Source organism: Ischnura elegans, chromosome 1, assembly GCF_921293095.1.
Source record: "Ischnura elegans chromosome 1, ioIscEleg1.1, whole genome shotgun sequence".
Classification (NCBI taxonomy): Eukaryota; Metazoa; Arthropoda; class Insecta; order Odonata; family Coenagrionidae; genus Ischnura; species Ischnura elegans.
Genome location: NC_060246.1, coordinates 17,513,735 through 17,541,209, shown reverse-complemented (window position 1 = coordinate 17,541,209; position 27,475 = coordinate 17,513,735). Strand labels below are relative to the sequence as shown.

The 27,475-nt window shown below is 38.8% G+C and overlaps 1 protein-coding gene across 1 annotated transcript in view; it reads left to right on the top strand.

Moving 5' to 3' along the window:
- The window catches only part of LOC124155542 (mediator of RNA polymerase II transcription subunit 15), a 72,442-nt gene that overhangs the window by 1,125 nt on the left and 43,842 nt on the right, over window positions 1-27,475 (top strand). Inside the window, exons 3-6 of the mRNA XM_046529453.1 lie at window positions 12,037-12,088; window positions 21,431-21,535; window positions 26,047-26,187; window positions 26,256-26,377. Of these exons, the coding sequence (XP_046385409.1) occupies window positions 12,037-12,088; window positions 21,431-21,535; window positions 26,047-26,187; window positions 26,256-26,377 (420 nt within the window). The remainder of the gene's footprint in view (window positions 1-12,036; window positions 12,089-21,430; window positions 21,536-26,046; window positions 26,188-26,255; window positions 26,378-27,475) is intronic.

Genomic DNA, 27,475 nt, shown 5'->3' with positions numbered 1-27,475 from the left:
TCATCTCAAATAAGGAATATAGTGTAAAATCATGTCAGGTTTCCATAACCGATTTCTCTTAAAGTTATGGATGTGGAAGAATATCCTCTTGATGAATTGTGATAGCTTAATTAAATCAATTCAATCTCAGAAGCTAACCCAGGGAAATAATTCATGATCCTTTGAGAATAGCTTCATCATTTCTCAAAATGGAAAATCACATATATGGTTACAACTATGGAACCAAAGCACATGGATCAGTGACCTTTGATGCATGGCCAATAATGGGCACCTCTTTTGATTCAAGCGGATGTAATTTGCCCATTGGCACATAATGGGAATGGTGATTGATGAAACTTATGAAGAATATTTGCAATGGCACTAAACACACTCACACATCTTCTAGTTTGGTCTTCTAAAACCATTGAAAATAGTATCATTCGTCTCCAAAGACACTAATATTTTCAATGATCCACCTGTTGTTTTAAAGAAACTAACTCAAGTCAGTAATGGCGTGCCTTGAACGTCTTTCTGAATGAAGCTATTATTGTCTGTGCGTGTTAACTAGTGTGGTCCACTGGATGAACAATATTTGCCTCATCCTCATGATTTTTGTCTGAATTGAGATATAATTCATCATTTGGCAAATCTAGAAATTAGACCAAGCAAAATACTGTTCTCACATAGTACACACGCTTACTTTTTGAAAATACAGGATAGAAATTGTAAATAGAATTGAAATTTATCAAGTTGTACTTAGTACCAAAAATTCACAAGGCATCACAGGGCTCATTTTCCATGTTCAGTTGCGCTGAAGTACCACCCATGGCTTTCTTCTTGTTTTTCGTCTTTACTTAACTATAACAGCTGAAATCTGTTTTTAGAATGAGCATTGTTCATAAAAGAAGTATATTATTCCTCTATCCTTTAAAAATTAAATGCTGACATGTTGTGTTCTTCTATATTTTAAATTGTACGGGAAGTATTTGCTGTGTCATATGAGAAATTCTCAACATGAATACTATGCATCTTGATCCCTTAATTAGTACATCCCATGCTTATTAATTTTGAGATCAGTAATTTTTGCCATTTACTAGATTGAACTACATGTGGAATTATCACACGACCTGTTCTCATCTAAGTCAAAGCAAAGCACTTATTCCACCTCATTTTGTGCTATTTATTTAATTTATGAATATCTTCCCTCTGAATTTCAGTATGCGTTGTTCAGTTCCGATATCAATCAGTATAGTGGTGATACGTACCTTTCTTGTACCAATCCTGAACTTAATCAATGACAGCATCCACCTGAAAAGATTTTTATTCTCCAAATACCTGGACATATGACACATTCCTATTTCTGGGACCAGCAATCTACTTAAAATGTTTCATAAAGCTAAAAGTTTGTATTGGCTTTGAGGTTTCCACTATGAATAGTTGACTGCTTCATTCAGCTTTTGGAATTGGTGCCATTAAGTTGCTGTTACTGGGACAACTTCTCTCTTCAGCTCATGGAGGCATCTTCAAGTCAAAGATAAATTCACTATATTCTCACTGATAGTTATACTTGAGCTGACTAAGGGCCGGTTTTATAATGTCTGGTTAGTGTTAACTGGAACATGGTGCAGCCAAAACCTTAGCTGGAGAATGTTAGTAAGTGGCAGTGAGTAAAAATAGTTCAAAATAATGTTTCGTCAAACTCATGATCTTAAACTCAAGGATGAGTAAACTAAAGTTTTCATACTCACAAAATTTTAACCAGACATTTTAAAACCAGCCCTAAATGGTTTGTCTTGTATGATGTTAGGCACGATGTGGTGGAAGTTCGTAATATTGTTGAAATGACACATTGCAATATTTCCACTTATAGATTTATTTTACACTACGCGTTTCGTCGTTACAGCGACATTTTCAAGTGTGAAAAAAGTCTTAAAGATTTTCCTTATATATCATGGTGCTTGAAGGGGGGGGAGTAAGATGGAGAATGGGGTTTGGGTGACGAGAAGTGAGCATATTGAGGGCTGTGGGGGGGGGGGGGGGGGGGTTGGAGGGTCGTTTTTAGGGTCTCGAACTGAAGGAGGGTGAGGGGGAAGGAAAGAAAGGTTCTAGGATGGGTGAGGGTACCCCGCACTCGTTCACTGTCTTCTTTCGGGTTGTGGTTGTCAGGATAGCATCCTCGCCCAGATGATCTTCTCCTCCTGGGTAGTTGACCTCGTGTCCTTCTTCTACTGTTCTTCTGCGGTGTGAAAGTGGGGGTGTAGTGTGGAAAGGGTTTGTACAAAATTTTTTTAAAAAACCTTTGGATATAGTAACGTATTTTTTTTTCGGGGTCAACTGTGACGGTTGGGAACCTAGGGTCCAAACATGTGTCAAGAAAAAAGGGGGGGCGGCTGGGAATGACTTTTGGCATTTCATGGGAGATCTGTATTTTGTATGTGTCTGTGTTTTTGATATTGTATCGCTAGTAACGGCGAGGGGTAATGAAAAAGATTTTCGTTCATCAATGGAATGTTCCTCTGTTTTAACTTTTGGATTTCTAAGATTTCCAGGGAGTCTAATTTTTTGCCTTTTATTTCCGTGTGGAGTATTTCTAAGTCAAAGTTGCAATAATGATCTGTTTCCAAGAGATGTTTTGCCACCATCGATCGGTCGTCCCCTTTTCTAAAAGCTCGCTCGTGTTCTTTACCCCTGGTTATGAAACTACGGCCAGTTTGTCCGACATATGCCGCGTTGCATGAACCACATGAGACTTTGTACACCCCACTTCTTTTCATTATTTCGGTTTTCTCTTTTGTATTTGATAGGATTTTACTTATGTTGATCGGTGTATAAAACGAAACTCTGTATTTTTCCTTCGGAATTATTTTTGCTATGCGGTACGATAGGGGGCCGAGAAACGGTATTTTACACCATCTGTGTGTATTTTCTTCGTTGGGTGATGCCTCAGCAAGTGTTGTCACTAGTTCTATTGCTTTTTGTTTTTTGTTCAGGAGGCTGTCAATTAGTGTTGTATGGTATCCATTGTGAGTCGCTATTGTTTTGATGGTGTTAAGTTCTCTGAGGAAATTTTCTTCTGTGAGAGGAATATTCACTAGTCTGTGTACCATGGATCTGAAGAAGATCCTTCAGTTCGAGACCCTAAAAACGACCCTCCAACCCCCCACAGCCCTCAATATGCTCACTTCTCGTCACCCAAACCCCATTCTCCATCTTACTCCCCCCCCTTCAAGCACCATGATATATAAGGAAAATCTTTAAGACTTTTTTCACACTTGAAAATGTCGCTGTAACGACGAAACGCGTAGTGTAAAATAAATCTGTAAGTGGAAATATTGCAATGTGTCATTTCAACAAAACTAAATGGTTTGTGCCATTTCTTAATTTCCACCATTCATTTACAAGGTATTATTGTATGTTGCTGTAAGTTTGTATCTGTCTTCTTTGTTGAAGTGATTCGTGCATTTTTCAAATTAGGTATATTGCTTTCTGAATTAACCTAGGGAAGTATCTCATCTCGCAGCTCTGACCCTCCCCTAACTGATAACAAATGGATAGCCGGTAATAGATTAGGCATGTTTAACCTATGCAATTGGGATCCAGTGATTCCAAATGCAGAATGGAGCATATAAAACTCAAACAAATGGTACCATTCAATAATTGAGTAGTTAAAATTATTTAAACTATAGAATATTAATTTGAAGTTGCAGCAATAAAACACACCTGCAAACAGAAAATTTTACATCAAATCAATCAAAATTATTATTCTAAAAAATGTGTCTTACACAGCCGAATATTCACTCAGGAGTCATGGCACAGGTACAAATAGTATAATGAAAATTACTTACCTATCTGGTCAATCTGATAGTGAGCCTTCATGTTATAACATGCTAACTTATTTATAAAGAGTCTTAGTGTTTTTCACAGATTCTAAAAACTTGTTAATGTTAGCCTCTTCCTCTCTCAAGGAGTAAGTAGTATATGTGACATTCCCGAGCTTACTGTTGGTGGAGATGAAGCAAACACATAATAAGTACCTCAGTGGCACACAACAAATATGTTCTCTTTCTGATCAAGTAAAAAGAGGATGGTCTTTGAAGCGTCATGGATTCAACTGGAATGTTCTTTTCTTCATTATTGAGATCTTCCTCATGTCCAATGCATCACTACTTGCTGTAAACCCTTAGCTAGTGAAGTTAATGTTAAAAGAAAGCACTTAATACATTACACACAGGTTTTAAATTGCTCCGATCGATTTCTACAATGAGCTTTCATTTTCAAGGGGTGAGAGCCAACTAATAAAAAATATTTCTTACAAGACTTTCAGGGTAACCACAACCTGGAAATTTTCTGCATAATATCTCAGGAAATTGCTTACAACAGGTTTTCAATATGTCGTTAAAGTGCACCTAAATAAAGATGGGTTAATAGGAGCATAAATCTACACACCTCTCATTATAGTTGTAAATTGATGATGATGAAGTTTCTAAGTAGTCTTCTGCAGAGATTATGACAATAGGCAGTGATTCTTTTGGGTTTCCTTCCGAATTTGTCCATTTTTCTGGACAATATTTTGCCAACATTTCAGTTGGCTTCCTCAGGTCCACTGAAGTCTCTATGCAGAAATTTGTCATACTTATATATACCCTGTTTGGCACCTACCATATTTCTGCGAATATAGTCCCCCTCTGAATATAGTCCCCCCCCCTAATTTTGAGGCTTCAGTTTCGGGAAAAGTTTAAAAAATGCATTCGCATATAGTCCCCCCCTTTACTTTTACCACGGGCATTTTTGGAAAAAAAGGGGGGACTATATTCAGACATATACGGTATTTTGTGGAGGTGTGCCCTGATTGATCGAGATCTTGGAAGACCCGCTACCACATGTTGGCGAGAGTGTAGCTGTCTTCACGGTTGAAATTCATAGGTGTTTTGGCAGTTTCAATTGCCTCCCTGATGATCCTTGGATGGTACCGGCCTTCTTTATTCAATAGAGAGGCATGATGGTGATGAAGTCGATTTTGAAATGAATAAAAATTTTGGCATAGAATATATCTGATGATTTATTCTTTATAAAAAATAATTTCATTCCTTAAGGTAGCACATGAGTACAGCATCAAAATCTTTGGTCTTTCCTAAATTTATGCTAAAACTTTCTAAAACTAAGAACGAAGGAATGGTTTTAAGTATCCCGGGACTAGCCATGGTGATAACTTTTTTGAGTGTCACCTGCAATTCAAAAATTGTGCAACAGATCCACAGAGAAAAAATCTTTTGCTTTGACCAGAATTTGAACCGAGATTCCCCGATTTCCGGTCAAGTTCTTTGGCCAGTTAAGCTACCAAGGTGTCATTCCTCCTTGTGGATATTTGTGGACACAACAGGACAAGGTGTTATGGTCAGCAGTCAATAAACGTAATGCTGGTGGATGTGATTCAAAAAGTTGTTATAAGAAATTCGAAATGACTTTTCAAATTTATAGGAATAGTTAATAATTTGTTAGGAGAAGCACATTTATTAGCACAACCTGGATAATAAAGTACTTTATTTTTCTGAATTACATTATGTAAAAATAAATGACTCTTCAAGTCGTTCCTGAAGGCGAATGCTTTACAAATGAAATCCAGTTTTTATCTGAAATGTCAGGCATTTTTTTCCTTTAACGTTAAGTGTCTTTTAATTTTATAACCAATTACAATTGACCATTGGTTATTTCGTACCCCTTGCAGTCTGAATGCATGTAATGCATTTTGTAAGAGTGACGGAACCCATAGAAACCCAAAATTTTGCTCTCCCATTCCTGTAGTTCATCATTCATTTGTGCCCTTCTTTTGGCAGTTAGTCTCTGAAAAATTAAATATTTGGGGATAGAACATCTTATTATTGAGTTTTACTGCCAAGAGAGATAACAAGGGTCTGGGAAACACCTAGAGTAAAGCATTGAAGTGCCAGTGCCATTACGTCTGCAAATGTTTGAATTGTATTTTTGACTATTTTTGTTGGCTGTTTTCAAAGCAACCAGAAAAACCCTTTGAGTGTGTAGTTATTGAAGAAGTATAAAAGCCTGTTGACTTCCTCCAACTAATGCAACAGATAGTGAAGGAGGGAGCACCAATGATGAAAGAAGTGATGTATTGAATGTTTTTCCCCAGGAAAGGAAATTTTTATGCTAGAGAAATCGCTCTTATATAGTCATCACGTGAGCCAAAGAGGAAAATTTGTAAACCCCACCTTAACATCATTACATACATAGAAACATGGTTTGTAGGATTGCACGACATAACTAGGTAAAGATGTTAAGCCTCTTGATTATTGATCTCAGATTTTTGATGAATGGATGTTGCAATTGATTTTGCATTGGACAAACACAAAGTTTCAAGCAATAAGAGAGAAGTATAAAAGGGATATGTAACAGGCCTGGGCCACCTAATGTTGATTTAATGGAATTAGAGGCCTTTATTGGTCTTATAGCTTATCTACGATTTTTAAATCTAATTATGAAGACATTTGCAACATTTAGAACTGCCTATATCTGCCACAGGTGGCACTGGAAGGGAAATTTTCCTATCAGTAATGTCAGGAAAGCAGTTTACTTTATTCCTTACGAGTCTCCGTTTTGATAACTGCGGATCCAATGCCCAGATAGAAAACTTACCCAATAGCTCCAATTCCAAAGTTATTTTGCTCTCTAGGAAAAAAACTCCCTACCTTGCTTATCCTTGGGAACGGTTACTTATATTGATGAAATATTAATTGCCTTCAGGGGCTGATGCCGTTTCTAAATATTATACCTAGCAAGCCCACCAAGTATGGTTTGAAAATGATGTGTTTGATGCAGAAAACAGTTATTTGTTTAACACATTTTTATGCAGGGAAAGGCACAAATGGGATAGGTTTGTCATAGATGTACAAAAAGCTATCAAAACCAAACCAGTCAGTCAGTTCTCCATCTTTCTGAGCCAATGATTGAGTCCCACAGGAATATCACGGTGGATAATTGGTTCACATCTATTGAACTTATATTGAATTATAAACTTGAACTGAACTTATATTGAAGTATAAAAGAAAAAGGGCTAACATGCGTTGATACAATCATAAAAAAAGAGAGAGAGACCTAATGATTTGTTGCCATCAAAAGGGCACATAATGGGCTCTTCACCTTACGGATTCTCGGTCAACATGACTCTAGTATCACATATCCTCAAAAGAAATAAGGCTGTTTACTTAATTTCATCAATACACGACTGGGGAGTGGCGATAATGAGTCAGGGAGACCAGAGTGTTACTACGCGACTAAGAGTGGTGTAAATGCTTTAGACGAAATGTGCTGTAGCTACACATCCAGCCGAAGGACAAGAAGGTGGCCAAGATCAGAATGGCAGTATTTTTTTTAGAAAATTTTATATTTTCTTTGTCAACTCCTTTTTGTTTCAGCAGTCTACAGGTGATAAGAAAGGTTTGACACGATTTAACACTCGATTTATTCATATTGATTGATGCATCAGAACGTTTGATTGGGTAAAGTTATATTCTAAACATTAGCTTTTTAACCATGTTTAAACCAACGGCATATTTCCAATCTCAACACCTCCACCCAGAATCTGCATTCCTAGGAATTTAAATACCCCGGTACGCAACATGTTAATATCATTAAATCGATAGCTGCAATTCTTGTAAGACCCCATATGAGAAGGGCAATGTCAAATCATATAACTCTTGAGACCGGTCAGTATTATTAGTATGTACTAAGCAAATTCTCCATCTACCGTTCGATGATGCTGAAGAAATTGAAAGGCTCAAGAAGCAAACAATAACTAACTGTGCCTGCTGTACAAAATAATGGAAAACCTCTTTCTTGGTTTTCCGATGCTAAGTGTCTGTATTCTTGGATTGCACGAAGAACATTTGCAAGGACTTTGTGGAAACGGAGATATTAGAGCTATCGAGAAAAAATGTTATTTTAGTCGCCTGCAGAATGATTCAAGAAAAGGAATAAGAATGATTTATGTATAATTTCTTTTTCTCATTTTCAAGAACTGATACAAAAGCAGTGGATAATTTTTATATTCTTAATTAATAGCTTGCCTTATTTTATGATTTGAATGGCCTTCCACGCCGAATGTTGGCAGTAGGCAATCGGCAGAAGAACTGCTTCCACTGTAATTTTCAGTGTGGAGGATATGTATTTTTTTAATCACATAATCATCCATTTCTAGTGGAATTCCCCATTAGCATTATTTAAACAGGGTTCCCACTCAACCGTGTAAACCTTAAAACCGCGAATAAGCCGTGAAATTCGTCTACCGTGAAAAAAACCTGGAAATAGCCGTGAATGTCATCATAAACCTTAAAAATCTGTCAAACTCATAGAAAAAGAACTAAAATTGACAGATCGAAAGAAAAAAGATATTTAAATCATGTTTCAAGGCCGAGCCACATTGAGACACATTTATCTCGACACTGGTGCCTTGTGCCATGACGACACATTCATCTTGAGCCTGTGATTGGAAGACCGGCAAACAAAGTATTCATTAACCCTGGCGAAATATCAGACACTTCTTTACTTCCCTACCTCTCTGCTCCCTTCATTTTGCCACTCACAACCTTAGGCTTCACCATCGATAGGTGACGTCTTGAGAAATAGCACTTTCATAGCTAAGTTTGAAATCACGGCGCCTGTCGCGGTTGATACATTTTTAGTTAACGTGCGGGCGGTGATTGTTACGTCGCCAATATTTCTGGCTAAAATGGCTTATCAACAGACTGTGAATTTGATGATATTTAGACCGTGGAAACCTGGAAGGAACTGTGAATTTTACAATTTAGTTAGAGTGGGAACCCTGTTAAATGATCTAGTTAGCACATTCACAGGGAGTGTGAGGTGTTTGCAATGTATGTAGGTATCTCCTTGCTGCAAGCCACTTGTGAGTGGCATATGGCATACATTACCCTCGACTGTCATTCTGTCCAGGTTCTTTGTGGTATTGAAGCTGGTCCATTCCCATGGGCCATGCAAAATCGTGGTTGCTCAGGCTCTCATTGTAGTTTCTTTTCAAATGGGCAGGATTTCCATCTGTGCACATTCGTATGATCAAGTGTCACAATAGGCAGAGCTTTTGCGTGCTGGTGTTTGTCTAAATGTAGTCCCTATTTAGCATATGTCAAGTGTGGCTTCTGTGTGGTGGTTTAGTGCCAGTGGTTGTAATGCACTTAGTTTGACAAGGTTGAAAAATATCGGTTAAGAGTCATGTGTTCCATGGTGATTGAATTGTAAAAAGTGCTATTACGCTATCGATAAATGTCTAACAGTAGTGTAACAATTGTAAGTGGCATGTTAACCTCCGTTTTTCACCATAGATATGAAATTCCACGATCAAGGTATTAAAATCAAAACTGTGTGTGAAGTTAGTTATTGTATTTTACCAATGAATTGTAGTGGGAAAAGTCACCTGTGCCACTTGCGTGGCCTAATTTAAGGCTTTATATCAGTGAATAAATAGTTGTTTTCATCACAACGAGCTCTGTTAAATGTAAGTTGTACGTGATGAATATAAGTATGGTTGTGACTTCCAGTTTTTGATAATTTATTTGCCTATTTCCCACGATATTTTTATGGTATATGCGAGTATATTGTTTATGGATTTACCTATAGGTTGAAAGAGGTTATAGCTTGTGTGTGTGAGTTGGCAGCGGAACCGATTCGCTATCTCACTTGTGCATTGCGTGCAGATTGTTTTGCTCTGATTTCGTACTGTAGGACGGATAGGACTTCCTTCTCCGCTAATATGGTGTTGCCAAATTCAACAGCACAGCTCGTAAGCTTACGATTGTTATCCTCCAGTATTACAAGTTTCTTTTACATCTCGATTTGCCGCCGACGTATAGCAATAATATGTCATAACAAATTCCATGAGGGTCGTGGCATCAATTTTTGTTGTCCTTAAAAAAGGCTGGTGTCCTAACACACACTGCCACACGAATTTTAGGCGGCTTGCATCATGCCTGGCCTTGGCAACGCTCGGGTGTCTTCGTGCAGTGGTCGGCTCAGAGAAATTTTTCTCGATTTTATAGTCAATTTTTTAATCTCTTTTGATGATGAATGGAGGAACTTAAGGTACTTTTGCAAGCTAATGTATCCATTTCACTTATTCAAAATAGGTTTCAGAGCAATGGACGACCCATGCAAGTTCCTCATTTGCTTTCCATGCTTTACAATGGTGTGATTCATGCTTAGGGATGAAAATCATGCGACGACATTTGAGAACTTGGGTGGCTTTGGCATCCATCAAGGGTTTGCTGAAGAGATGATGGCATTTTTATGGCAGTCAATAATACCGTAGGTCTCAAAATAGTGATAACCCACTAGGCAAATTTAAGAGGATCCACCGGCTTCACATCATTTAGTTTATATACCGTATTTGACAACATATAATATGTACCTTTTTTTTCAAAATAATTACTCAAAAAATCATCAACATCTTATATTTGAAGGTTCAACCCCTGAGGATTTAGGTTCAATTCTGACTCATTCTATTTAATAGAACATATATATTTATTATTTATTGAAGAATTTTATATTTGTTACCATTAGCATTGAGCTCATTGCTATTTATTATTATTTTTTTGTTTATTTATTATATCATTGATTACTTTTGTTTTGCTCGCTTCTGAGGAGTTCGGAGCGATATATCCAATGAGCACGATTGTATTTATTCATAGGTAATACTTATTGTCTGTGTTGGATTTATACGATTATATATATATAGATATAAGATCTAAAAGGAGCCAACTTAGTTGTTGGGGTTGCCTTCGCCCCCTTTTTTTTCTTGGGTTTCCCATGCTGAAATAAGGGTGCATCTTATATGCCGTGAAAGACAGTAATTCTGAGCTTTTAGTAAATCGAGTTCTAAGCAGAAAAAGAGGAGGTTGGGCACCATTTATTTCCAATGATTAATTTCTAGACTTATTGATTTTTTTATCATATCTGTCTGTGCCTGTGATACACTGATTGAGAAACTTGATCTTATATGAATTAGTACATATCTTGCATCTTCTTTTCCTATTTTTCCTTAAAACAACTGACGTGATGCAAATAATTGACCCGGATACTAGTGATGCAACAGTCGCAACACTTATGTATCATGTAGCCTACTTACAATATTGCCTTTACAATCTATTTGGTAATTAAAGTGGCATCGTCCATTTTTTTGTAGCATCATATCATTGAGGTTGGTTAATGGCATCCTTTCCTGCTATGTCCATCGCTTGATGGTCCCTTGAACTGAATTTACCAAGGAGTACAAAATGCTTAAGATAAAGTCGTTGAACTATGATTGTAATTAATGGAAAAATTCCATGTATATATGTAATTTAGTGCTCTATGAGAGGCCAAGGGTAAAAAATCAGTCCATGTGGTTCAAGTTAGCATAGCCTGTAATGTAAAAATTTTGTAATATTGTTTCTAATATTTTGTGTCATTGCACCACTAACTAGGGCATCGTGTGAATCTGGTCTTTGCTCCCCTAACATACGCCGACTGGGAAATGATATTTAGATGTAAACAAGTCAGGATAATTACTCACAGAAAATATTGGCTAAGTTCAACGGATTTGTTCTTATACGTAGTGTGTAAACTAGTACATTTGACAGTGGTATCAATCACAACAATGTCCAGAAAGAATTCTTAGAGACGTTCAATAGTTTTCACAACAGCTCGTTATGTGTGGTGACACCTAAGTTTGGAGTGACTCGTTTTTATCATTGCAAAATGGATAATTACTGCCTATGTGGAAGCAAGGTAAAGAAGGATGTGAAAGAGAAGAAATATGTCGTTGTGAAAAGATTGGCTGAGAAGAGAATTGAGTGGAGAGCTGGGACAAACCAATCTTAGCATTGTTGATCAGTGATGATGATGATGAATTGGAAGCTTAGTGATAATGGTTGCTTCTCATCAAATTCAGTAGTTCCTTGACCATTTTTATGCAGAAATAGAATATTGCTAATTGTTATACAAAAGTGTATCTTCTTTTTTAATATTTTTTTATCCTTTTTACATTCACAGGAGGAGTACTTGAGCTTTGTGGCCAGGCTGATACTTCATGTGCGAGAAATGAGTGAGTACTTTGGAATTTATCATTTTGCAGTGAATGAAATTATAAATGCTGTGAAATCTGCCTTTAGTTAATACTGAGTTAAGCAGAAATATGTATTTGCCTTAAAAAAATGCAATGGTTCTGGTGAAATATGAAATGCTTTTATGGGTCATGTAATCCCGTGTTAATCAGGATCACCCTAATGTGAAAGGGTCAATCTGTCGTATCAATCAACATTTTAATCAAATGAGAAACCACTCTGTTTTTTAAAAGTCATTTTGGTATGAATAGGGATTCTGTAAAATTTTAGTGTCCAAGAGTCAATGCTTTATAAAGTATGAGAAATAATGAAAAGTAAGGAAAACTTTGCTAGTAGATTCCATAAATTCATGCCTGAAGCTACTAATTATATCTAGTATGGGAAATAGAAATTTGGTTTTGGCCCCTACAGTGCCGCTGCTACGCATGGCGTTGTTTTTTTATTTTTATCCGTAATTCCATTCCTGTTCTACGATTTTCTCACTGGGGATAAAGGCCCACTGTAACAAAGATGAGGCTAAAATGGAAACACCCGCAATGCAAGTACTCACATTCAGGTTGACTGGCAGTATCTGGTTTGGTATAAACACCTTCTTCCCCCATCCATCCGGGGTTCCGCTGACTCACTCGGAAGCAGTGTGGCTAGTCTCGTTACTTTATATAAATACTTGCTCATCTGACATTATAGACCTTGCCCTAATGTAAAATCCATCCGCAACGTCGTCATGTCTTTGCACTTGGCGGTCGATCTAAGATGTGCGCCGCTACGGACGGACGTAGTTCGTCTGCTCTCCGTCCCTCTTCACTGGGCACTGCCGTCGAACGGGTGGCGGCTAAGGCAGGCGCAAGAAAATGAGACCCTCTTCCCCCCTAGATTGTAGCAATACCGAAGAAGACGAAAAAGTAATAATTATCCACCTTGTTGAACTATACGTATGCACTCAAGCTAATCCGAGTAGGCAAGATAATTCATCCGTGAATTCATTCAAGCCTCATAAAAGAAATATTCATCCGTATGTGTTTAGGTGTCATAGATGCAAGCGATTCCTTTAATAATGAATGAAAAAAAGTTGTCGGATTTAATTGTGGTTACTTGTTCCTGAAAGTTAAGTTTATGTTATTAATTTCCTATGGATATGTTGTCTACGTTTTTTTAATCGTTTTTTTTCCGGCTGTAGAAATATCGAAATTCTAGCAAAGCCCTCAACCGGTCAGTTTGTATAATAGAAAATTTTTAAATTACGTATTAAATGGCAAAATTTAAATTTTTTAACACTGGGAGATAATACTTATCAACATCTTTCTAGTAACTGGATAAAAGAAGGCTCCAAACTGAAATATTTCTACCGACAATACGACCGCCATTTTCATTCCGGAATTAATTATATCGCACTTCTTCCAACGTATATATATTGTGAGTAGCCATTGTAATGCATCATTCCAAACCTGCGGAGTAAATTATTGGCAAATGCTGTAGATTGGCGATCGTTAAACGAGAAATTCTGATGGCAATATGGCGGTCGGAGGCTGTGTAGATTTTCACACCCTGGGCGGGGCGGCCTCTCACAGGCTGTTGCGAAGACGTCGGAGAGGCGTCCCTTGAGTTCGGATATCCTTTCATGATGCCTCCGCGCGCGGAAGGACGCACATACGACCTTGGCAGGGTCTTTCGAGGTGAAGTGGACGCAACTTATACGCGGCAAGCCAAGGTGTTAGAATACCCTGTTTAGACCAAAATTATCGTTGTTTTTAATTATTACTTTTTTGTTTGATCTCCTAAGTAGTGAAAAAGATATTGGTGCATTATTTACCTCTTTCTTTTTCGTCATTGTTTTCATTATTTATAGAACCAGGCGAAAGAGAAGTATTTATCGAATGGAATGAAGCATAATGTGTACCTCATGCTTTATGATTTTTTACTGTGCATCTCTTGCCGAAATAACATTATATTTTGTCCGTAAATTTTTATTTATGTGTTAAATACGTACATGCATTTTTTATTCTTCGAATTACAATTTTAGCCTTTTTTGTTACTGCATTAAAAATGATTTAACCTAAAATATTGCTAACCAGGTGACCCGTACGAAAATATCGCACTTTACCTATCATGCTATCATGCTAAGGAACGCTATCATGCCAAGGAAACGGTGTAATTTAGATTTTATTTTTAATGTTTTTGCCTGCTTCTGCTTCGTTTCTTTGATTTAGTGATGGATTTAGCGGTTTTTTTAGACCTGCTTTTTAAGAGTGTTTAAAAAATGTGCGGAGTCGATTTACCTCGAGCGAGTAATCGACATGGAAGGATCGAAACTTTTAATTGAAATTAATGGGTAAATGGTGAAATTTGGGATTGAGATCGTATTTTTCGTCTGAAGCCGGTGATTCAACGTTATAAATGCTACCTCATTTATCAACGTATATGCAGTATTAACAGACTACATACGGAATGACAGAAAAATACCTTTGTGTAGAAATATTGCTAAATTTGGGGAGCATTATTGCTAGAAGGCCCAAAACCGGAGTATAAATTATTAATTTCCTCATTATTTTCCCTTTTTCCAATATACTATTCGCATTTTTTTGTAAAAAAAGTCTCTTCGTATTTTCTTTTTCTTTAATAAAATCGATTGGAAACCCTAGCCATCCCGTCATCGACCTATTGCGGTGCTTAAAGGGTAGTGTGTATCGTATTTCCTTTATGCGCAGCATTGAAGTTATTGATCATCTAATCAGTCTAATGTTAAGCATAATGCCTTCCCCATTTACGGAAACCAATGCGAAAAATACATGCAATTGGTAAAGGTTTCGTCGTCCCATTCATTGAATGTCACGCGATGCGCATTTTTTCTCCGCTTTCCTCGATGCATTTCCGGAAATGTCGTCTCTGTTACTTACAACTTACACCGTAATGAGTGATTGTTTTTTTATAAGCAAAAGGAAATGATCATCATCTGAATTATTCTTGTCTAATTTTCACAGTTGCGCGTCAACGAGTAATAGTGAATGCCTTTTTCCTCACTGTGTGTAGCAACTGCGTGGCTGATTGGAGATGAGGGTTTGGGCAAGGTTTGAGAATCTTTGGTTCGTGAAAAAGTAGTTGGGTCTGTAGCTTTGTTGATGTTAACCTCGCCGGCTGACACAGTATAAATAACGATTAAAATCGTAGCATATGGTCTCCATGGAAAAGTCAGTAAGTCATGGAAAATTGGACGCAAAAGACTTCTGTTGAAATATGACTTCCATATCTATTGCATTGTGCTTTGTCATTATTTCGCTAATGAATGGAGTTTATTTATTACTTTTTTTTGTTTTTGGCATTCATGGAGGAAAATGTGTATGAAATCCAAGGAAATTTTTGTTTTGTTTAGGCAATCTTGGATCAATTCTAGAAAAATACATACTTGACTGAACTAAGAACAAAATGTAAAGCAATTCCGACTACAGCCGAAATACTGACTAATGAGATCAAAACCAACTCCCTCGGACATCTATTTCCGTAGCTTTAACGATGTCCTTATCAATTTGGACTTGAAGGTTTTCGCAGTCTTTTTTTCTTTATTCCTGTTTCGTCCCGGAAATGCTGTGTCCGTACAATTTATTCAGTTTCTTGATACCGCGTCCAGTGAGAGAGTGAAACGTTGAGTGAAAAATGAATCTGACGAAGCATTTCCCGCAAGAAACAGCTATAAATTTCTGTATTGTTTTGAATATTCCAGTTCTCATTCGTTTTCCTCTTGTGAAGTGTTAATTTCGTGTCCGTGAGGGTGGATGATGCTAGAGCAAGTGGGTTGGAGAGCGACTTACGCGAATCCCACCTGCAGTGCGACCCCTCGGCCTTCGCCACTCTAGGACCATTCCCATTCGTCATCAAACAGAAGCAGTGACCGGGATCATTTCCTCCGTTATCAATTATTCAAAGATATTAAAGTCAATAGGGTAGTTTCCTTCATCAAGGAAAACGAAAAGCATTGATTGCGATTCGTTACCCACCATTAGTGTATTCATAATACACAAATTATTTGGTTTTTGAAATACCAGTTTAGACGAATGGCAAGGGTCAAATTTTATCCTCATTTGAAAAAGGCCAGATTGGCGCCCATGCGATTCCACTCCACATGACGTCACAGGGACCTAGTTTCTACACGATAGGATAGGAGTTATACATCGTCTGAGGTTACCAATTCATGCATGAGGCACAGAGCTCAGGGAAACATGTCTTAATAATCACCTATTAAAACTGGCTAAGGTCGGAAAGTTTTCTTCGTTTGATAAGGTATTAATAAACCTTTTTTAAGCCAAGCGCTACCAGACAGCAAGGTACTCAGCTACCCTCTAGCATCCTGCGTCCTATCAGCGCTCAGAGCCTCGATCAAGGTCACCTCACAAGGCGGGAGGGGGAACCAGAAATACGTCACACGGAGAGATTTCCTTACCCGTCGCGTTTTCGCGCGCTTGAAAATTTTCACTTTTCATTTAATCGCGAAAAATAGATATCGTCATTTAAAAATCTAAAAGCGTGAAATACGTACTCAAGGAGTAATAATCTTCCGATATAGGCAATAAAAAAATAATAGAAAACCACCCTATTGTGGTTACCCTTCATCCACAGGATAGTATGTTATAAAGTGCAGTTTTGCCAGTCACAGCGATACCTGGGACAAAAGCTCAATAGTAGAATATTCTGTAGATAACAGAAGTCCCTTGATATAATCGTGTACAATTTCCACGAGGAAACTCCATTAATTTCATATGGGTAAACTTTTCTCGGGATTCCCGCTGGGTTATATTTTCCACAACGGCCAACGTTTCAAGCTCCGACTCAGGGCTCTTCCTCAGGGTTGAATGTTGTTTTGTTAAAATAAATAAAACGACATTTAGCCCTGAGGATGAGCCCCCAGTCGGAGCTTGAAACGTTGGCCATTATGGAAAAATTAACCCGATGAGAATCCCAAGAAGAGTTTACCCACATCATTCGTCCGGAAACCATCCAATCATATTTCATTAATTTCATAAATTAATTAGTTCGCTAGAGGTTTTAAGTTTTACAAAAGCAACCCAGACACTTCCTATTTTCAGTGTGCGCGCAAAAAGTCTTTATTTGGACTCAGTATTTTTACTGATGAAATCATTGCGAAGACCCCTTTTCTCGATTTTCAGTACACACCCTGTCGGGAACCTCGTTAGAAGCGGCCTCAACTACTGAAACGAAAGAAAAGTTGTGACGCTAGTAAGCCCTTCTTGTCCGCTTTTCGTTATTTTAGAGGACCTGACTCTTACCGTTTATTCTTCTTAGTTTTCAAATGTATTCCACGCACATCTTATTCTATGCCTCTTCTCCCTTCCTCTCTCATCTTCCTTTTTTTGTTGTCATAGATTTTTCAACTCTTATAGCGTCAACAATCTTTGCATCTTTTTATCACTTCGCCTCATGTTATATTCCCTTTGGCTACAGCTCTTCTACCTTGGCAAGCGGCTTACTTAAGTCCTTTTAACATCTTCCTACTATCTGGGTCTTGCATTTTCCTCTCTATGCTTCCTTGGTTTAAGCCCGTCCTTAAATTTTCATTCCTAAGTCGCTGTCTTCTTGTCCTTCCTATTTATTGCTCGTAAGAATTTCATTTCAATTCCTTGTATCTCAGATTGAAATTTTAAATCCAATCTTTTTAATTCCTAGTTCATGCTTCCGCATCGAATGTAATTATTGGTACGTAATATTTGCCTACTTTTTACTTCTTGTTTCATGCAAACATGAATTATAGGAACATCGCTAGAAGAATTTAAAATTCGACTGTCCATTTTTGACCCATGATCCTATATGTTACGTAGTTTGCTGTGTAATTAGTACATCCTTTATGTGATAGCGAAAACAAAGAATTTTCATGGAACAATTGTGTTAATACGATTTCCTTCTTGCTAACTACAGCGAAGTCGTCGTGGTGTCATTCCAAGTGCTTGATCCTGCAGTTCCTTCTGCTTAGCTCGCGGCGACCCATAGCGAAACGGAAAGCGTGATTTCATTAAGTCACGGGTTCTTAGATTTGTCTCATGCTTTTCCGCATTGTTCTTTCCTTTTGGCAGTGACTTTGAATGACAGTTAACGCAAGTTGAGCGTCGCACTTCATCAAGTCCCCTCTTTAGGACGGAGAGGGGGGGGGGGGCAGGTTTGTATGAAATCGTCTGTAAGGGGTCGCGCAGATACTTGTGAATGACTTCCCTGTAATATTTCTTTTTCCGCACTGGCCTACCACGTCATTTCACTTCGTTTCCCTTTCTTCTCCTTCTCTGCGAGTGTCCTCCCCTTCATCTCCTACTCCACGTGGCTTCTTTATCACTTCTTCTTCAGTTCTCATTGCCCTCGCCTTCTTTCCTCCGTGCTGCGTGGCGAACGATCCGCCTAGCTCTCTTCGATCCCTCGTCGCGGGTCGATATCTGCGGGGAGGGGGGGGGGATGGGATGGAGATCGATATCGAATGCGTCGATCGACGAGTGTTGCCTTTCGACGAAGACCTTCCCCTTTAACTCCTCCTCCTCCTTGCCGCCGCTCTCCTTTAAATGCGTCTCGTGTGCGTGAGTGCGCGGGCGCAGCGGAGAGGAGGGTCCATTGATTGCGTGTGTGGGCCCCTTCTCTCCTCCTTCTTCGTCTTCTTCTTCTTGCCTCGAGAGTGCTTCGCAGGACGTCGGGGAAGGAGCGAGACGAACGACGAAGAGTGCTCGTCATGTTCTACACTGTGGGAGCACCGCCGCCTTGTGAGTGTTGCCGCGCGCGCCGCGATTCGCATTTGTTTCCTCTCTCTCCCGCCACACTCCCCCGTGCATTGCCACCAACTTCATTGTTTTAGGCACGCCTCCGTTAAATGTTTGTTTATACGCCATTGGGGCCCACGTGTCCCCCTTGGGTCTGGGTTTGCGTCCCCTTTGTTCCGGCCCCTTTGTTTATCATGCAGCTGTTGGTTGTTATGTTTGCCTAGAATAGTAGGACTTCTTGACTGCCGCGAATATTAAGCCCTTGTCGATTGTTGTGCTTGCTGCGCGCGTCTGCAAGCCCATTACACTTCTTCGGGGGCCCCTGGAAGAGTAACCTGCTGGACAAAGGAAGCGCCAGTGAAGATTCTTGCATAGTCCCCCTGTTCATTCATGCTGTCAGCCTGAATGTTATATTCGATGCTATTTTTCATACCATATTAGGGCGGCCGCTTGATTCAGTATTTTGAATCTCATTACTTCTTCAGAATTACTTAATGTAAAAAATCTACTTTTCGATTTTCACTCAAATTCCGTATTTGTTCATATGGCAACAGATGATATAATGCTCCAAACACCATTGACTTTAATATTTTTCTCGGTTACCAAATTAATCCATTAGGATGAATTCAATATTTTATTAAGTAACCTTGCAGAAAATCATTATGAAATAATAATAAAAGCAACTATGTTTTCATACAGAGAGTTTTATTTGTCACTACTCTTATAGAATAAAACTTTGTATTAAAACATTATTGCTTTATCATTATTTCATCAATTAGGGCGTTTATTTTCTAGTTAAGTGGGTAGCATTATGGCCTTTAAAATTTAGAGATGTCCAGTCTCATTTCTTTATTTTGCACAGCATTTTTAACTGTACTTTCACTTTGTCATCTGCAAATGTACAATATTTTCATTAGTACATATACATTTTCTTGAGTACCCTGTTTCTGATCATTACACCCTTGGTTCCGACTGGTCAATAGAGAACCCATCTGTAACAGGTCAGACTGAGCCATGAATCCCACCCGTTGCGTAAATGACATTTTTTCACATGAGATCAAACTCGCGCCTGGATTCAGATTGGGGAGCAAAAATGTGGAATCAATGTTAAGAAACTCAGCAAATTCCACAAAAGTAATAAAATAGTTCAGTATGGAATTGGCAAAAGGTGGAGTGATACTCATTATCTTCTGCATCTACTATATATCCTAAAAAAAAGCCCCGATGGTTTTTAAATTAAACATGCATTAACTAATAGAAAACTACGAATTAAAAATTATTTAACCCTTTTGAGATATATGCTGAAGCTTTACTATTGTGTGTTTCTTTCTCAGTCTTCTTTAAGTAGTAGATGCTATGTTCACCCTTCCAGACTGAATAATTTGCCTCACTAACTGCTAAGGATCCACTCATTTATTTCACAGTTAGCACAGTTTTTCTAAGTTCACAATATGCTGTGACTCCATGGAGGCTGTTATTTTTAAAAGTCATTGTAAACAATTAGAAATATCACAACTAGCTATTTCAGGGAATGTAGTATGAATTATTAGTTTACTTCATTTGACCACTTTGCCAACCTCATTTGATTATTGAATTTTTACTATAGGTACACAGGTTCAGTCAGTGTTAGTGAAAGCCAGTGTATATGTATGTAAGATACTCTTGAGTAAATTATAGGTACGCTGTGTAGGCATTTGTTCTATGCAAATAATTCACAAACAATGGAAAATTGCTATCGCGACTTTTGCCAAGGAAGTTATGCTGGGTGCAAAGGACAATTAGGGACGCAGTAACTCTTTCACAAATAAATACTCCGAGAAAGCAGCTATTAGAAAGTACAATATGGAATGAATTTTTGGTAATGAAGGACTATTTATTAACTTCATACTCGATCCTCAAAAAGATATTATTTTGTTCATTTGAGACAGTTAATAGTTATTGCATTAAGGACCATGGAGTGACCCCAACGTGATCTTTTATCATATTGATTCTACTGCCCATAGCATATTTAAAGAGGCTGGAATTGCAAATTCAATAAAGATTAACATGATGTGCGTCTTAGTTCATGTACAGTTTTAATAAGATTAATGCATAGCACTGTGCACTTCAGTATATGTTTGTTGATTTGAAACTTAGTGGTGGTTATTTTAATGTTATTTTGCTGTCATAAACCGAGGAAGTATGTACGAACATAGATGCTAAGTTATGTATTTGATTGTATTGTATGAATTTTTATCATACTATTGATACCCCTGTCATTCAGTCTGTTATGGAGCCAGCATTCTGTGTACAGGCTTTTGTTTCATTGAAATGGAAATCTGTTCATAGACTTACTTTGAGATATAAGCCAAAAATTCTTATGACCCTGCCAGCTACAGTATCTGAAATGCCTCCACCTGTGGGTATGATAATGCGCTACCAAGCACGTTCAAGCGTGCTTCATTCCACAAATGACTGTTCACCTGAGTCTTACCTAATGAATCCTTCAGTAATGTAAGAAGCGGTTTTTTATCAGTTTTTTTTCATGAAAACTTTGGAAATGTCATTTTGAGTAATGCATTCTTTCTCTTCTCATGGCAGACACGAAGAAGGCGACAGCTGGGATGGCAGGAGGAGGACCAGGGGCCGGTGGCCAGGGTATGCCCCCAGACCCCATCAATGCCTTGCAAACCCTTGCCCGACAGGGTAAGCCACCCCCATCCCCTCTTAACTGTTGATCACCTCTAAAAACACCTCTTCCCCTGATTATTGTGTGCATTTTACTGTATTTCTTGAGTGTGTCTGTGAGAGAGCATGTACTTATTAGGTTTACACTTATTACGAATTTGCTGCTGTATGGTGGAGGTACCAGCTGTTTCTGTTTGGGTGAGAAAATTACATTTTACATTACATAGGCAATGTGGGAAGTTTTGGTTTGTTCTTAAATCTCTTGGCCATGGTTTTAATCCTCTACTGAGTTCTGATCATATATAAATGCTTCTTTTTAGGGGTATCAGACCTTGGTATAGGTGTTCAATGTACTTTTTCCATCTTTTACTAACATCTTTATCCTACATAGCAGTTCCCCATCCCTATCTCAATTATTTTTCTACCAATGCTTCCTCTCTCATAATTACCTTTTTATTATTTCGTATGCTGTTTATGCAATTTTCCCTTCCTTTACGGTGTTGTTGATATTTTTTTCAGTGGCTTGTCATCCATTTCTTTATAGCTCTATTGGATTTCTGATGACTTGATTCCTTAACTCCTGATAGAGCTTTTCGTCGGAGACATTTCTTGAGTTACGCTTCCTCCTTTTTGTCTACCTATAAGGGTTATGATGTGCTATGTAATCCTTGCTTTCTCACATAAAGTGGGTTTTCATTTCAGTTGTGCTATTGCATCGATATACTTAGTTCGACACATCTGCCACTCGTCAAAAGGCCGCTGGAAGTTGGTTTCCGGAATACTGTTCAGAGCCTTTGTTGTCACCGTTTGAACCACCTAGATGGAGTCGAACCGATATCTATGAGCTCCCTTTTTATTTGCGGAAGCAAGAAAAGTCAGGTGGAGCCATGTTGGGGCTGTAGGGGGGATGAGGCAATGTCACCATGCCGAATTTTGCTTGCAGCTGCCACGTAACAATTGCACTGTGGCACGGCGCATTGTCAGGGTGAAGTTTCCTATTCTTGGCAATGGCTGATTACAAGTGCGTTGCGCCAGCTTCACACCATTTACCTCATTGCAAGATCCTCTGTTACAATGGTGTGGACGGTTACGACTGAAAGGCCGGTCTCCTCACTGATGAGGGCGATCGTTAAACGCCTGTCAGAGTCCAAAACGTTTTTCACTTTGTCCACCTGAGCATCAGTTCAAGCAGTCGTCGGGCATCCGACGCAGTGCTGGTTATCAACGAGCTCCCGGCCTTCCTTAAAAAAATTTGGTCCTCTCACAAACTCTTGTGCTGCTTAAGGCATCATCCCCATAAGCCTGTTTAATGCGGTCAGGGTCTCCGACGCAGATTTCCCGAGTTTAATGCAAAACTTCATAGCGTAGCATTGCTCGACAGTGGGGTCCCTGCTGGGAAGCTACGATACCACTAACAATCACAGGTCATAACAATCAACAAGCTGTCTTAACACATGCCCGGAGGCGACTGAACTAAAGTGTACCGGAGTGGTGAGGGACCCCTCTACCGAGCCGACAAGTCGGACCCTCCATCCACTGCATTGTTGAGGCTACAACGAACCAGTCCCGATACCTACCTCTTGAACAGACACTATCTCTACCAAACTTGGCAAATTTTCTCTTGCTATTTATAGCTTGTCGTCAATGGCAGGAGCAAATTATTTTCTGCCTTCCTTCTGGCTTTACGTTACTTTTTGAATTTTTTTACAGTATGCCTTCGTTGCCCTGTCAATGCTGTGATTTGTTATCGTCATCACCCATAATTTCCCTCTTGATCCAGATTGTGAAATTTCAGCTGGTTAACTTGGAAAACATATGTTTAGGAGGACACAATATCTTACTCTTGGTAATAGGTAAAATTCCTGAGTACCAAAGTTTGGAGAAAGTTCTGAAATATGAGCAAATCCTAAAGATTTATTTAACAATTTGCTTATATCCTGAATACACTTGAACTTAAATTTATTTATACATAACCCATATTTACCTTAGATTTAGCAATGAAAATATGTATTAACTGTAGGCTGTGAACAATGGGGAAGACAGGGACAGTGAAGAAAAACCAGGTTAGGTGACAGAATGGACACTATCGTAGGCGCTTCTTGTCTCTGAGCCCCATGATCCACATTTTTTCTCGACAATAAGGATCGTCGCTTTCATGAAAGTTTCATTATCCTAAAGAAATCCTATCCTGTGGATGGATGCTATCAGAATTTAGTTCCTAGCATGATGCAAATTCTAATGATATTTAAGGAACACTATTCACATTACAGGAATGAAATACCAGAAAAATCCTGCTTAACAATTTTTAACCCAACATGTATGCAATACTGGACACAACATTGCATGGCAAAATATGGAGTAGGATGAACATTTTCTGTGTTGCATTCAATGTCTTTGTATAAAAGAACGAAAAGTGCCTTGATAACTATGACATTGGCCCTATCCCTCATGTCCGGTCTTCTGAATTTGAATACCTAACTTGAGTATTTTCAACTTCTAGCCCACAGACTGGCCTCTTAACTATCTGTTAGTCTGGCCCTTTCACCCCCTCCACTGCCTACGTAGCCACTCCGATGTGTGCCTTTCTATGGCTTCAACTTTAACATTGGAGTGGAAATCTTTTTCAATACTCTGAAGAGGATCATGTTGAGACTGAAATATGCATGCATGTTTTTTTTTCTTTCCTGCCCCTTCTTCATTAACCCTTTGACTTGTGGCTATTGCCATTCACATTGTGAGTGTGTGCATTACATGTGCAGTACTAGCGCAGCCTTCTTATGAAGGAGGCGGCACTCATTGATAGACTGCTGTGGCCTGACTTAATTTGTGAAATTCCTTATGGTATTTGCACTCTCACTGGGAATGTGTAAATACTTGAGCCCCTAGAAGGCAGCGTGATAGAGGTGTGTGACTATATTCAAATGCGTTTTTTTAACTTTTCTCAAAACTGAAGCCTCAAAATTAGCGGGGGGACTATATTCGGGGAAATACGGTAATAGGTAATAATTTGGGTGAATGTGGTAATATTTAATATGGTATGAAAAGCATGATAAACCAACATATATTAAATAATAGTTGTGTAAAGTGACTCTATGGAGTAATGTACGGAATCACATTATTAACATGGACAAGTTTGGCATTCACATACCTAACTGAGCTAAGTACAGTGCAACCTCGATAAAACGACACCCCACGGTGCACCAATAAACACTCGCTATAGCGAATTGTTGCTTTACCGGAGGTGGTGCAAATAATAGGCAATATACCTCATATTACTCCTTTATTTTTATTTTCTCGCTTAGACGTGTTTGGTGTCGTTTTGGCCATGGTGTGTTCCATCAAATGCTTTCTATTCATGCAACTCATGGACGCGCGGGTACCCTACGTCAGCTTTCTGCCGCCCGAGGAACAAAAGAAGATCAAGCATTCGCGAATGCTAATGCCACAATATTTTCACCAAAATTAACTACTTATTTATTGAACGACAGTTTACCACATAAATTTGAGCCTGAGCACTCCATTAACTTCATTTCTAACAGATCGCTACCAATTACAGAGATTAAGGAGTCTTGGTGTAAGTTTTTCCGGCAGTGAAACCTTCGCTATGGCGAGAGCCAACACCAAAAGGGCTATAGCCCGTACTCGCTTTAACGAGGTTCCACTGTATTACATACATCTTCTTGCCTATTTTTGTGCTTTTCACTTTGGTAAGTTTTTCATCCATGACTTGCTTATTGATCTTGAATCACAGTCAAAGAAGAGTGAAGGATGCCTATGTTGTATTTCTTTTGTTTTCGCAGTGGGAACATTGATTACATTTGCTAATGCATACCAGTATACTCCTCCTAGCACTCTACCTGAATTATGTTATCATTTTGTTAGGTGTTTTAGCTTCAACTCTAACCACTAGAAACCTGTTAAATCCAGCATTTGCCACTCTTCCATTTATGCTTTGCTGTCTCTTTTAATGCCATTGCAGTCTCCATTATTTTCTGTATGAAACTTGCTTATCTTTATTTACTATTCTCAAGCCATTGCACAGTAATTGACGGTAATGCATTGTGTTAAATGAAAGTAGGCACAAACTCACATGAATTATGAGAGAGGCCTTTGTCCCTGGGGCAAAATTCAGGAGTTGGATGATCTTTGATCACTGAAAATTAGAGCTATACATGAAAATAATTTGAACGTGTTGGTTTGATGCTAGCAGCATTTGAATACTTGGGAGCCCCAGGAAAGTCAGCCCAAGAGGGTCTTATCTTGCATCTACAGCCTGTGACAGAATTTCTTCCTCCTTTCTCTAAAAGGGATGTTGTTGAAGTTACTCCAATTACTGAGGATTCTTTCCTTAGCCATCGCTTTGTAGTTTGTGAATATGGTCGCAATCCGTAAGTCAGTCATGGAATTGTGAGATTACATTTTTTAGCTTACGTTTTGTCTTATATATTTCACCTTGCCTATCCAATATGTATGCTGTACACACATACAATGCTAGGATGTACAGTGTATTTGTTCACCCACCTTTTCAGGATCTTCGAATCCAACTCAGATGCTTGGGGCTCAGCTGGGCGGAGGAGGCATGGGGCCACAGCCCCCGAGTGGCGCCATGCAGATGGGCATGCCTCCAGGTGGCCAGATGCAGCAACTGGGGCAGATGACTGCCACAGGATGTGAGTATAATTGAGTGAGTCGAGATGACAGTGGGCAAAGGAGATGCTCATTGCTTGCTCTTTTGCAGTGCTGCAGTCGATGGGACACCAGGTGCGCGGGCAGCAGCAGCAGCAGCAGCCAGGGCTTGGCGCCATGGCTCCACACCAAGCCAAGATGGGTCCTGGGATGGGCATGACGGGACCCCCTCAGGTGAGTCTGGGAGGGATAGCACCTGCCTATTGTTGTGTACTTGGATATGTACCAAAAGTGGATCTAATCCAATATTTGAAGAGTTTATTAGTATTTAACTGAATGGTACAAATGCTAGAAGCTGGTAGCTTAATTACTGTATTTGAATTTTTGATTCATTGCTGTTTTGATAATTTTTTCCATATTCTCCACAGCTTTGCCTCTTCTATATCTATTTATGGAGAGCTGTGAATAACAAAATTAACGTATCAATTATTAAATATTTAGTTACAATAATTCACCCTATGGAATAATTAAAATGTTGAACGTTGCAACGTTGTACCAATTAGAGTACAGGTATTACAGTAGACTCTCGTTAATACAAACCACGTTATTACGAAGTTCTCGTTATTACAAAGCAAATCATTGGTCCCGATGAAAAGCTATCCAAGCTATAGTAAAAGAAACGTTATTACGAAATTTTCGTTATTACAAAATTACGAATCTCAGTCCCGGTCCCGGTGGCTATAAAATGAATTTTATTACCAAGTTCCACGCATAAGCAAAGGCATTTAGATGGATATTCACTACGCTAAGTTTTAATAATCAAGCCGTGTTTAAGTTCTTCTCGTGTACTGTGCCCAAGAGCGTCAATTATGGTTTTTATTCAGTGTACATGCAGCATCATACAATAAGCTTTATTCCTATGGAGTCATGGTGACCCACTCATAACTGCTCGTAAATGAGACACAGTTAGTCCTCTTCCTACGCATATTCGATTCACAAATTTTCAGGGATACGAGCATTCAAAATTTCAAATTTCAAATTTGGCGCCTATCGATTTGGCCGATGCTACGCGGTTTGGCTGGGCGTAGAGGAACTCTTACCGTGGGAACGATCTGGACAAAGTATCATTGAATCCGGTGTGAATTTAGAAACTGTTCAGCGTTTCGCCCGTTCTTTCTTGCCGCAAGGAGCGATTTTTTTCGGCTCCAGCAGCGTCGCACGCCCAGCTAAATCAGTTCTTAATATCGTGAGTTAGGGCGCGATTGTGATGCAGTGTTGCATTTTGTAGGATAACTGTACTTCTCAATGCCTTTCATACAGTCCGGCTGGCGA